This window comes from Spinacia oleracea, chromosome 1 (genome assembly GCF_020520425.1).
Source record: "Spinacia oleracea cultivar Varoflay chromosome 1, BTI_SOV_V1, whole genome shotgun sequence".
NCBI classification, from domain to species: Eukaryota; Viridiplantae; Streptophyta; class Magnoliopsida; order Caryophyllales; family Amaranthaceae; genus Spinacia; species Spinacia oleracea.
This window is the reverse complement of record NC_079487.1, coordinates 17,563,883-17,576,053: the sequence shown is the minus strand read 5'-3', so window position 1 is coordinate 17,576,053 and position 12,171 is coordinate 17,563,883. Positions and strand designations below refer to the sequence as shown.

At 36.5% G+C, this 12,171-nt stretch overlaps 2 protein-coding genes across 2 annotated transcripts; one reads left to right on the top strand and one right to left on the bottom strand.

Moving 5' to 3' along the window:
* Positions 1-538: 538 nt before the first annotated feature.
* On the bottom strand, positions 539-1,842 carry LOC130462995 (uncharacterized). The gene is made up of 3 exons (XM_056832009.1): positions 1,654-1,842; positions 648-791; positions 539-550 (listed from the first exon to the last, which is right to left on the bottom strand). The coding sequence occupies exons 1-3, from the start codon at positions 1,840-1,842 to the stop codon at positions 539-541; spliced, it is 345 nt and encodes a 114-aa protein (XP_056687987.1).
* A 1,367-nt stretch (positions 1,843-3,209) lies between these two features.
* On the top strand, positions 3,210-10,847 carry LOC110780527 (argininosuccinate synthase, chloroplastic-like). The gene is made up of 10 exons (XM_056835116.1): positions 3,210-3,470; positions 4,154-4,212; positions 4,376-4,457; positions 4,683-4,821; positions 6,615-6,663; positions 8,459-8,641; positions 8,759-8,833; positions 8,925-9,110; positions 9,978-10,066; positions 10,156-10,847. Exons 1-10 carry the CDS (start codon positions 3,419-3,421, stop codon positions 10,706-10,708), a joined length of 1,467 nt encoding a protein of 488 aa, XP_056691094.1. The 5' UTR covers positions 3,210-3,418; the 3' UTR covers positions 10,709-10,847.
* Positions 10,848-12,171: the final 1,324 nt, after the last annotated feature.

Sequence of the window (12,171 nt, the reverse complement as noted above, 5' to 3'; positions counted from 1 at the left end):
TTAAAAATGCAAAACCAATACAACTTTTTAAGTGAGAGAAAAGTAGTCGACTTTCCTAGAGAACTCAAAGTCGACTCGGAAGCCCTCGACGGAAAGCCGAGTTAAATCTCGGTCCATAACGTTTAATCGGGCTATTTTAGAACGGAACAACCGGAATGGACGTGATCTCGTTGTTTAAGAAAACGACAATCTGAATCGGCGTATATCGTATAGCCAACTTCCAAATCCGGTACAGAGCGGAGGTACGAGTTGACTCGGGCTATTTTTTACTCCCTGTTGCATCCTCTAAAAAATAAAGTCAAAACGTAACTACTCCGTACTTTGTATTTGATAGCAGACATTGACATAGAAAAGGGGCAGATTCTCTTCAATTATACAGCAGTTCAGCACAGAGGCACTGTGATTTGTAAATCTTGACACATCAGAGGCTCAAATTAACCAATAACCCATTTTTAATCCCCAAAATATCCTTAAAATAACACCATGATATGCATTTTAAACATATCACAAGATATTCACAACAGAAATTGAAACTTGTTTACTTCGTTTTCTAAGAAGATGCAAGAGAACCAGTATTTTAATAGAAGCAAATTCACTTCAATTGGACATAACAAGAAAGTACAATAAAGTAAAGCCACGATGTATACCTCAAATTCCCTTCCTTTCGTCATTATCTCCTTATAGACATCGGGGTCTCTTGCCTTAAGTAGCTTCCATAATACGCCTCCCCCTGATTTATTACGGTCACCTGAAGCAATCCTCTGACCTCCATTAGCTTGGATAACAAGTACCTGCAATTCACAAATGCTATTGAGAAAAAAGCACGAGATAACTTCTTGTATGAGAAAAAGGGGACATAATGGCCAAACTATTGACAGAAAAAAAATGCAAAAAAAACACACTACATAGCAGTAAACCAAACAAAAAAAAACATAAATATGAGTAAAACGGGTTTCTGAATAGTAAACCAAACAAGACAAACATAATACTCCAAATAATTAAATCACTCAAATTTGAAAATGTGGGATTGGGGAAAAAACATTTGCAGATGAAGCACAATAAAGTAATGAAATATAAACCAAATCGTATAAAAAACAAAAATCGCAACCTAATGCATGCACGAACAATTAAGTAATTCACATCACATAAAAGCTTTTCAATATATGCTTTTTCAAATAACTCAAATTAGAACTATACAGGGATTGGGAGACCATAATACTATATGGAAATCCATAAAGGAAATAAAAACAAAGTGGAATAAAGAAAGAGAACCCTTTCATTCAATACGTAAATGTTTTCCAAAAAAGGCAGATAAGAACTGAAAATTGAAAATGAAAGAATTTGTTTCCCAGAGAAGGTGGTTTTAATAAACTCCTTATAATTCAAATAATGTGCAATTTCCTATTCCAAGTTGGATATAAAATTAGATTTATGAAATCTGGTGTCAAATCTCAAGATGATAGATTTTAATCTTATGATATTTTCAATTTGTATGTAAGAAGAGTAATTGCAAGTCCTTTGGAGGAATTATTTAATTGACAACGCAAGTAACAATCTACCATTAAAGGGAACAAAATAAAGGACTTGATAAGGCAAAATGAAACCTGTTAAGAGTGTTAACTCCAACATCTAATCTGGGTACGCCATTCTTGCTCTTATTCTTCTCTTCCTCTTCCTCCTTGTCTTCTTTGCCGGTTGAAGATTTCCGCCTTCTGAATACATCTTTACTTCCTTGTCATTAGTTTTCCCTTCTCCTCCAGAATCCATCATCTCAACATCATCAGATTCATCACTAACTCCAAAGCTCACCTCTTCATCAAAAACATCTAATATGCTCTCCATTACTCCTAAACAAAAACAACATACATCAAACGCATGTCTGTCCCAAATATCAGGCAAAATCCACCATCCCTAGAGAAGGATAATATGATTTTCAAGTAAAATTATGAAGTGAACAAACTCAAAAATAAAACCCAACAAAAAATAATTTACGATTTGAAACAATCATATAAGGCAAAATCCAATCTCCCAAGAAAAATCAACATATAAAAACAACACATAAAATCGATATAAAATGGATAAGCGAAGATATTAAATACCGAGAATAGCAGTGGCAGAGGCGCCGACGACTAGAGGTGTTAATACGCCGATTTTGGAAGGAGCGGGGCAGAAGAGAGAATCTGGAGTGGAAGCGCCGGCGGGGGAGAGGGGTTGGAGCCAATAAGGCGCGTTTAGGTCGGGAGACGGCTCGTTCTGAAGGAAGAAGGCGAGCAGCAGAACGTTCGGCGGTGAAGCTTCTGCGAGCAGCGGCTCGTTCACGCATTCTTTCTTTCCCTATCGGTCGAGCTATTTCATAACCTGACTTGATAGAGTCAGTAAGATGGATCTTCTCTAGTCTTTCTTATATGTGGTTGGTCACGCCCATTAGTTCTTATATATGCCCTCAAGCAAGTTGATTTGCTTAGTTAAAGACCAATAAAAATGAGTGACTCCAAATGACAGAGAAGTTTTCATATTTATACCCTTTTTTGTTGGAGGGGCGACCGTCCGTTAAACTATCAAAGAAAAAAAGGGTAAATCAATGTGATCATGACATTGTAGGTGCTTGCGATGGAACGGATGCGACTTCCTCAGTTGGTTTGGGTGGCATAGCCCGTTACGGAAGTCCCCCCCCCCCCTTTTTTTTGATCCATATTGAAAACGCTCCTAACCCAAGCCCTTCCTTCGTAGAGCCGTGTATTGTAAGTGATCCGAACCTGCCCGGAGCGAGCCTCCCATACCATAGAGGCAAGTGAAGTTGGTGAGCCGTATGATGGGAAACTATCTCCTGCGGTTCGGAGAGGACTCAACTGTTAGTTAGTACCCTCTTGGTTTCGGAGTGGACCCTTTCACTCTATTTTATTATATACGTTTAGTGAAAAGGTCATATAAGTTCCAATAAGGTCGTATAAGTTCCTATAAGGTCCTATAAGTTCCTATAAAGTCCTGTAAATTCAGATAAATTCAGATAAATTCAGATAAGATAAGTTCAGATAAATTAATGCCTTATAAGTTAAAGAGAACACACCATAAATGTACGTCAGGTTGCATGTTAAAAGTAAGAAAATCTAGACTGCCCGATCTACCATTCCATAACACAAATAAAATGAAAAATTAAACAATGGGGACATAAAGGATGATTTAGTAATGACTAGATTTGAGAATGATGTAGTACAAGTTAAGCATAAGATAATAAGATACGATGAGCGGATGAGATCATATTCATAACTCAAATAAATATAAATAAAACAACAAAGGCGCATGCAGGAGTGCAGGAGGCCGCCTTATATTGTCCTTTGCTTGGAACTCCACTAAAACCCCAAAACCCCAGTCCTAATTCGTGATTTGTGAGTGATATTTCCAAGGAAGAGAGAGAAAGATGGCTCAATCGCATGCCTTCTCTGCTGCTACAGTTGCTCCTAAATCTTCAGGTATCTCCATTTCTTTCTTATTCTTGAAATACCGATATTTTTTTAAGTTTTTCTGGGTATTTTTTATGAATTCAAATGATGCGCATTAGTGAATTGCTGATAAGATTATTGCTGGATATAAAAATGGAAATGGTGAGTGATTTTTTTAGAAATTTGATGATGAAATGGTATTGGGGTTGCGTTGACATTACAAAAAAAAGGGTGTCATTTTGATGGATTTTTATGGAATACGAAATATTTGATTCTAGAATAGCAGAAGAACTTAAAACTTTGGATGCTAAAGTTAGGTAGATACTAAATTGAAGGGGAAGGAAGATTGAAATGTTGTTAATTTTGATGTACTAGTCTGACTGATAAATTGGTCATTTTTTCGAATGTAGCTAAAAGTATCGTGCTAAAGTTAGGTAGATACTAAATTGAAAGGGAAGGAAGATAGAAATGTTGTTAGTTATGATGTTGTTTTCTAGTCTGACAGTTAAATTGGTCATTTTCTCGAATGTCACTTAAAGTATCGTTATAGTTATCGAGATTTTGTGGATGCCGATCAGCTTAGTTGGGTCGAAGTCTTGGGGGTGGTATTATATCTCATCTACATCAATGCCCCTCCCTATACACCAAATAAAAATAGCTTTTGAGATTCTTTTTAATCAAATCTCCTTGTTGCTGTCAAATTTATTCTATAGGTTTTCTCCAGGTTCATGAGAAGCTATGTTGTTCAAGAAGATTGTCTTTGTCTAACAAGGTACTTAAGTTTGCCTTTTTCACTCTGCTATTTAGCTCAATTATGAAGTGTTCCTAATTAAAGCATAGTGTTTTTGGATCATCTATTCCTTCATTTTACTGTTTTTTGCCTGCGGCAAATGGGGGCAATGCTCGAATTTATTTTCTCTGTTGTCCTTTGTTAGTTTGGTGCAAATGTCAGTGAGTTCTGTGGCAATGCTGTTCTTCAAAATAGTAGGTGCGCAAGTGAAGCTCGGAAGAATCATGGTGAGCTTTTAGACATATGTTGATGTTGTATACTATGGACTTTTTAAAAAAAAGGATGGGCATTATTCCATTTGTATCTTGTGTGACCTGGCTTAGAGACTCAAACAGAATGCTTGTTTATGATCTCGTTTTTTCTTTTCTTGAATGGTTGGTCTGCTTTTTAGATTTGATTGTCTACTAGAAAATCCACTTTGCAATCCCTTTGACCTGAGATGTTTGATACAGCTATCAAAGCAGTTCTTTCAAGTGACAAAGAGGTGGTCCAGGTGGAAACCAATGGTAGAGGTCTGCGTGGCAAGTTGAACAAAGTGGTTCTGGCTTACAGTGGGGGCTTGGACACATCAGTTATTGTACCATGGCTGAGGTAAATTCGAATTATTATGTGTTAATGTGATTATTTGGAATTTTAGTTCGGTTAATGACTGAAAGGCTGAGAGTACAAGGAAGAAATGGAGGGAAATTTTAAATCTTGTTTTCTAAGACGAAGCTACTGTAGAGAGGAAATTCATCTGCATGCTAATTCGGAACTGATCCAGTTGATGCTAACAAAAACATAAGGTCAATAACTATTAGAAATCAATACTTAGGATGCTTTCTTTGCTTGAACTGAATCTCAGTAAGCTTTGAGAGAAAGAGTTCAAAGAACTGAAACAAATAAAGATTTTATTATTGAATGAACGATGAATCCTTACAGCAAGCATACTATATATACATTCTAGTGATGATTTGTTTCATCCAATGAGATTACTCTATAAGTACACATCAGCAACTACATTTAACTAGGTGAAGCTTATTACAAGAATGCAGCTTAACTGAATGGCTAACTGATTCCCTAGATTTAAGGCACTCTGTTAGAGCTGTAGTAGTTGGTTGAAGCTGATCATTTGAAGAGCTTCTAGAATGTTGTAATGCTGGTGGTATAAGATGAGTAAGGACACTGCTGGCACTGCTGCGCATTGCTGTGTAGTTGTTGTGTAAGACAGAAGAGAGAATAAGATTAGCAGTAGTAATAGGAGAGTGTACACCAACAATAACTAACCGATGTTAAAAGAATGCTGAACTTTACTAACCTTATCAGCTTACTAGTTGCTACTTATAACTCCTAGGAAGAGAACTGCCATGAAAAAAAGTTCATTGCAAATTGTCTTGAATTGGGTGGCAATGAGATCGATTGCAGATTATTAGTTGGCGGAAGCTTACCCTTTTCCTACTAATCTTATAACCCATCTCTGTTAAATACTTTAGTCGCTTCCTTGCTCCATTTTTGTAAATCATTGTTAAGACTCCTTAAGAGTATTTAGCTTTCCCGTGTATTACAAAGTTTGATGATATGAAACTGTCACAGGAGCAGTGTACTTTGGTGCTCCAATGACTGTCGTCTCACCATAAGGTTCTACTGAATTGTCAGTGGTGGTGCTAGGAATTTCCCATTAAGGGTTCGGAGTTTCCAATAATTGATCGAATTTTTCAAAAGAAAATAGCCTCCTAAACTACCGAGATTAAAAAGTACCAAAAAAACAAAGAACAATGACTATAAAAAATAGAAAAGCAAAGGATAAACAAAGAACAATAACTAAAAAAAAAATGGAAAACAAAGAATAATAACTATAATAGCAAAACTAAGAACAATAAGTAAAGAAAATAATTCATTGAGTATTAAGGAAAAACAAAGAACAATAAGTATAAACAAAAAAAGGGAAGAAAGGGGTTTAGTTTGGGTTTGATCCTGTGTCTACAAGGTATTAGTGAGGGAAGTGGACCACTGCGCCATTTCTTCTCATCAATAGCAATTATGCACACAATTGTATATATCTATTGTTTTATTTATTTATTTTTCCACATTCACAAAGTCCAGTAGGGGTTCAGTTGAACCCACTGAACCCCTACTAGCACCGCCACTGTGAGTTGTAATGTCAACTCAGAATTTTTTGTTGATCGTGAAGTGATGAACTGATTCATTATGAACAGTACTGCACATATTGGAGTCTATGGTTGACATTTGTAGATGGAATGGGTTGTTGTCATGCACACATGATAACAGTTGTGTGCCAAGAAATATTTACCCTGAGTACTTATATTTCATGTCTGTCTTTATTCATAATAAGAGGTTCTGTTTTAAATGATGTGTATGCTTAGAATAGTTGCTCTCTGTTCCAGGGAAAACTATGGCTGTGAAGTTGTTTGTTTCACTGCTGATGTTGGTCAGGTATATCTTTGTTTTTCACTACTTGTTGGCTTGTTGCTCTTCTATATGATTATGGTTTCACTCTTTTTCACCTAAATTTCCCTAATTCGAACTACGGATAGCAATAATACCCTGTCCAACCCTACCCTAATTTTTTGGACCTAGGGTATGGGTCTATTTGATACCGTGTAGGGTTTGGGTTTTAGACTTATGGGTCCAATGTTCTACCCAAAGACCTGCCTAATCCAAATCCTTACGACAAACCCACCCAAGTTAAAATGAAGTACCATTTATGAAAAAAAAAAAGTTGTACGGTCTTGACAATGATATGAGCTTCAACTATTCAATTAAGTACCATTTAAGAAAAAAAAAAGTTGTACGGTCTTGACAATGATATGAGCTTCAACTATTCAATTGAAGCTTTGTTACATTGTTGTTAGTAAATTGTTTATGTTGTATATGTATGCATTTCTATGAGCAAAACGTTGTTTTATGTGGCTACTACTCTACTAGCCATTTTAAGTTGTAAAATTATGTCGAACTAGATTAGGTTGTACACGCACAAATATTCTAAAATTATTATTTGACTATTTTTTAAAATAAAATATTTAACTGAAATATTTCTCCTCCTAAAGCTATTTAGTCATCTAATATGCAATTTTTGTTACTACTTTTACATATTTTATATGTTTTATATGCTAATTTGAGTGTTTGAAAAAATTATTAAATATGCTTAATATGTTAATTTGACCAAAATATTGAGTAAATATATTTTCCATTATTAATATTTAGTATATCTGTTTGAATAAAATATTGCCGAAAATCATTTTTAGCAAATTGTTATTACGTCAACGTGATGTCTATTATTGCCATAATGTATACACTAATATTTTTTTTCCATGCATAAATAGTTTATAAGAAAAATGGGGAAATAAAATAAATACATTCACCGTACTACCGTAGTAGATGTTTTAGGAATATAATTTTTTGCACTAAGAAGTGACATGTGTCATTCCTAGTGTCTGTTTTATTAGAAAGTTATAGATAGAGTGAAAATGTATTAGCTTCTGCAATGCCTAAAATTTGACGATAACAAAAATTTAAAGAAAATCAGGTAAAATACCCATTTTGGATCCTAGACCCCACCCATAACCTACTAGATGTAGATCAGGTAAGGGTCTATGATTGTAACCCCTATGGGTGGGTATACTCGTGTACATAAAAAAAACTAGGGTCCGATTCAGGTATTAGGGTATTACTAGACTGCACCCATTTTTTGGTAAATAGAGATTTTGTTAACCTGAATAATAGGATTACAAGCTAAACAGCTAAAACCAAAACAAACAGGTGCTTAATAAGAACCCAAGCAAGGAACTGATAACAACCTTGTAATAAAATGAATTTGTCTAAATACTTCCTCAAAGAAAAACGTTTACAGAAAGTAATAAACTGAATTTGTCTAAATACTTCCTCGGCAGACTTGGTGCAACTTCTAAACAATCTTTGATTTCTCTCTGCCCAAATGCAAAAATTTACTGCAACCATAAAAACCATTTGATATACCTGACGTAGATCAGTCTTCCCCTTAAAAGCAGAGGCTAAAGCCAATTCCTTGCTCCAGTCCTCAGCACTTCTCAACCAACACAAGACCTTGTTCCAAATTTCAGCAGTGTAGGAACAAATGAAAAATAAATGATTGACACTTATATTTTCTGTCATACAAAGAGCACCCACGTCACCCTTTAGGTATATCTTGCACCAGCTACCCTTCTCTTGCTATGTGATTTGTTTGTTGAAAGTCCTTTTCCTAATTCAGGGGCTGCAAGAACTAGAGGGTTTGGAACAGAAGGCAAAGGCGAGTGGCGCGTGTCAATTAGTGGTGAAGGATTTGAAAGAGGAGTTTGTCAAAGATTATATATATCCTTGCTTACGTGCTGGTGCTGTCTATGAGAGGAAGTATTTGCTTGGTACGTCAATGGCACGTCCCGTCATAGCAAAGGTATGCTTATTAGCTCGCCTGGTTGCACTTGTCCGATAAAACCGTTTGTTTGTCAATACGTACACCAAGAAATCTTTATAATTAGTAGTATTTATGTGTTTCTGGTTAATTTTCCAGGCTATGGTGGATGTTGCTAAAGAAGTTGGAGCTGATGCTGTTTCTCATGGGTGCACTGGGAAAGGAAATGATCAGGCATGATATTTTCTCTCCATACAAAGTAGGATGAGAACTCTGTTTCAATCTCTTCCTCTCTGATCAAACCACTATTACTATTCATTTGCAGGTCCGTTTTGAGCTTACATTCTTTGCTCTTAATCCTGCTCTTAATGTTGTTGTTCCATGGAGGGAGTGGGACATCACAGGAAGAGAAGATGCTATAGAGTATGCTCAAAAGCATAACGTACCTGTTCCTGTAACAAAAAAATCTATTTATAGCAGAGACAGGAACTTGTGGCACCTTAGCCATGAGGTATTATTCTTATATTATATCCGTTCATGTTCTACAGTTTCTAGATGTGCCTCGTATTAAGGAATGTTTCTGGTAGAGTTGCATACTTGCATTTGGTAAAGCCTACAGAATCTTGATGTTAGTTTCTTGGGTGGAGATGCAGAACTGCTGACTATATTAATGTGCTGTTGTGGTTTGGTTTCATAAGAAATGTAGAGTCACCTATAATTCATGTTGTTATCCATATAGGCATGTGAAATACAATAAGAGGCTTGAGTTATTTCGATGCGAACTGCCTGGGTTTATTTCTTGCAGTCTTGCATGCATGTAATTGTGCTTTCACGATTATTGATTGGGTAATTGTCTGTGAATCTGTGACTAATCTATTTAAACTTATGTAGTAGCTAATCAATTGATTCCCTTTCAATACTCCGTATACGAGATTTTTAATTCAAAATTTGACTAATATATCAAAACATATGTTTTCATGTTACGTGTTTTGGATTAGTCTCAATATACGAAGTATATTTTAAAATATCTGCTTTTTATAATTTTTACTAATACGAAGTATATAATTTGGGATATTGATGGTCAAAGGTAGGCATTGCAAGCGTGAGTCAAATTGGTGCAACTATTAAGAAACAAAGAAAGTCTATAACTACCACGTAGTATATTATAAAGAAAATACGCAACAGAAATCCGAATATTGAAGGAGCCTGATGTTTGATAGCTGTCTCCTGCATCGCCCTATTTTTTTCAAACTTAAGCTTAAGCTTTACACTTTAGCATTCTCTGCAAAAGAAGGGACCATTAGGTGTTAGTTGCTCTGTTGTAGATGAAAATTCAAATCCTACATTAATGAGTGAACTTTTCCCTTTGATGTTGAAGGGAGACATCTTGGAAGACCCAGCGAATGAGCCGAAGAAGGATATGTACATGATGAGTGTTGATCCAGAAGATGCACCAAACACGCCTGAGTACGTTCTTCATTAAAACGTCTTTTAGATTTGTGATTAAGTAGTTGTTTCTCCATTTTCTTTGTCCTAATCGCTATTTAATGGTGCAGATACATTGAAATTGGCATTGTTTCTGGAATCCCTGTATCTCTCAATGGAAAGGAACCTTCTCCAGCAAACTTGTTATCTGAGCTCAATGAAATTGGAGGAAGACATGGAATTGGACGAATCGACATGGTTGAAAACCGGTTGGTAGGTATGAAGAGTCGTGGGGTGTATGAAACTCCCGGTGGAACCATCCTTTTCAACGCTGTCAGGGAACTCGAGGCTCTGACACTTGATCGGGAGACAATGCAAGTAAAAGACTCCCTTGCCCTCAAGTATGCAGAGCTTGTTTATGCTGGTAGATGGTTTGACCCGCTTCGTGAATCCATGGATGCTTTCATGGAGCAAATAACACGAACAACTACTGGTTCAGTGACGCTGAAGTTGTATAAGGGGTCTGTCACAGTAACCAGTAGGAAAAGTCCATATAGCTTGTACAGAGAAGATATCTCATCATTTGAGACTGGACAGATTTATAATCAGGCAGATGCTGGTGGATTTATCAGACTCTATGGTTTACCCATGAGAGTGAGGGCCATGCTTGAAAAGGGAATGTAACAAATTTTCAGAACCTGTATTTGTAACTTGACATGAACTGTTCCGGGTTAGTTCAGTTGAGAAGTTGCATTAGAGAGTTGTATCAACATCATATTTAAATTTCCAAATGAGGAACTTCAATAAGTTTACTCTTTGCTAATTACGAAAGTTAATCCAAGTTACAACCATGATATTGTTATGAATCAGTTCATGTTAGCAAAATCCAAATTATTATCAGCACAGCAACTAGCATGGTGCTCAAAGGCCGCATCTCGACCAAGTGCTGTCTCATGCCTGTGTTTCTTTCATAGTAGCATGAGCATCAATGTTGGCACTTCTTAACCAACTTAATATGTAGCACAAATTCTTAGCCATAATCTTTCGTAGTTATTATTTTTAAAAACAAAGAGCTCTGTTTCAGATGGTTCGATTATCGATCTTTCCTTGGCAAATGCAATCAACTGGTCTATAATTGTTTTAATATTTACCCACCATCTCTACATAATTGGCAAAAAAAGCTATAGAAAACAAGTAACAAAACCACTATACAATTTTGGTTTTTATAGTACAAAATCTGTGTATACAAATTTTTTTTTTTTTGAGGGAAAAATTAGGTTCCGCTTTGCCACGAAGGGGCGAAGACTGATCAGTGGGCGTCGACCCAGCTGGCAAATATGCCGGTCTCCAGCTCCGCACAGTGGGCTACCATATTACCGGTCCTCTTAACATGAGAAATTACAAAAACAAAAAAAACCGTTTGACAAATTGCCAATATCACCATAAAACACGAAAATTGGAGAAGCACCATTCTGGTTATTGTCGACTGCTCACGTTTAGCGCATCGCATTCCAGTCGTACTTTATCGAAGCCTAGACGTCGAGCAATTTGAAGGACATACCTTGCTGCTGCTGCCTCAGCCATCTCTGCATCCCACGCTACCATAACCTTCTTCGTAGCTGTTATAATCACCTTCCCTTCATGATCGCGCACAACAGCACCAAGACCCGCCTTAATCCCATTTAATACATGAGCATCACCATTCACCTTGACAAGGCCCATAGGGGGAGGATACATAAATGATATGTACGATTTTGAGTGGAAAAGGCCTAGTAAAACCAATGGGATGGTCTACTAGATGAGATTGTACTTGGATTTTGAAATTGGTTTTTGAAAGTTGCATTTTGTACCGAGTTCCGGGAGGTGATTTTGAAATTGGTTTTTGGAAGTTGCATTTTGTACCTAAGGCCAGTTTGTCCAAGAAATTATCTTTGTTAAGCGTGATGTAACCTTGTATTTTGTTGTATTTAGCATGTGCGGTGATGAAAGCAATAAAGCAAATAAAGCAACATCACAATAGTAAATAAGTGCGGAATTAGTAAATACAAGACCCCCTAGAGATGGACTAGGGAGTAGGTCCACATTGCCTGGAAGGACTAGGCAAGTAAAGATGCGGAATTGAAAGTGCGGAATTGAAATGCGTTATT

Bases quoted from the DNA above. Each gene is read 5' to 3' on its own strand.
- LOC130462995 (XM_056832009.1), bottom strand. From the start codon at position 1,842: ATGGAGAGCATATTAGATGTTTTTGATGAAGAGGTGAGCTTTGGAGTT. The intron at 792-1,653 runs GCAAGAATGGCG...TGTGAATTGCAG, and splicing joins AGAGGAAGAGAAGAATAAGA to GTACTTGTTATCCAAGCTAA.
- LOC110780527 (XM_056835116.1), top strand. From the start codon at position 3,419: ATGGCTCAATCGCATGCCTTCTCTGCTGCTACAGTTGCTCCTAAATCT. The intron at 3,471-4,153 runs GTATCTCCATTT...TTTATTCTATAG, and splicing joins AGTTGCTCCTAAATCTTCAG to GTTTTCTCCAGGTTCATGAG. The intron at 8,834-8,924 runs GCATGATATTTT...ATTCATTTGCAG, and splicing joins CTGGGAAAGGAAATGATCAG to GTCCGTTTTGAGCTTACATT.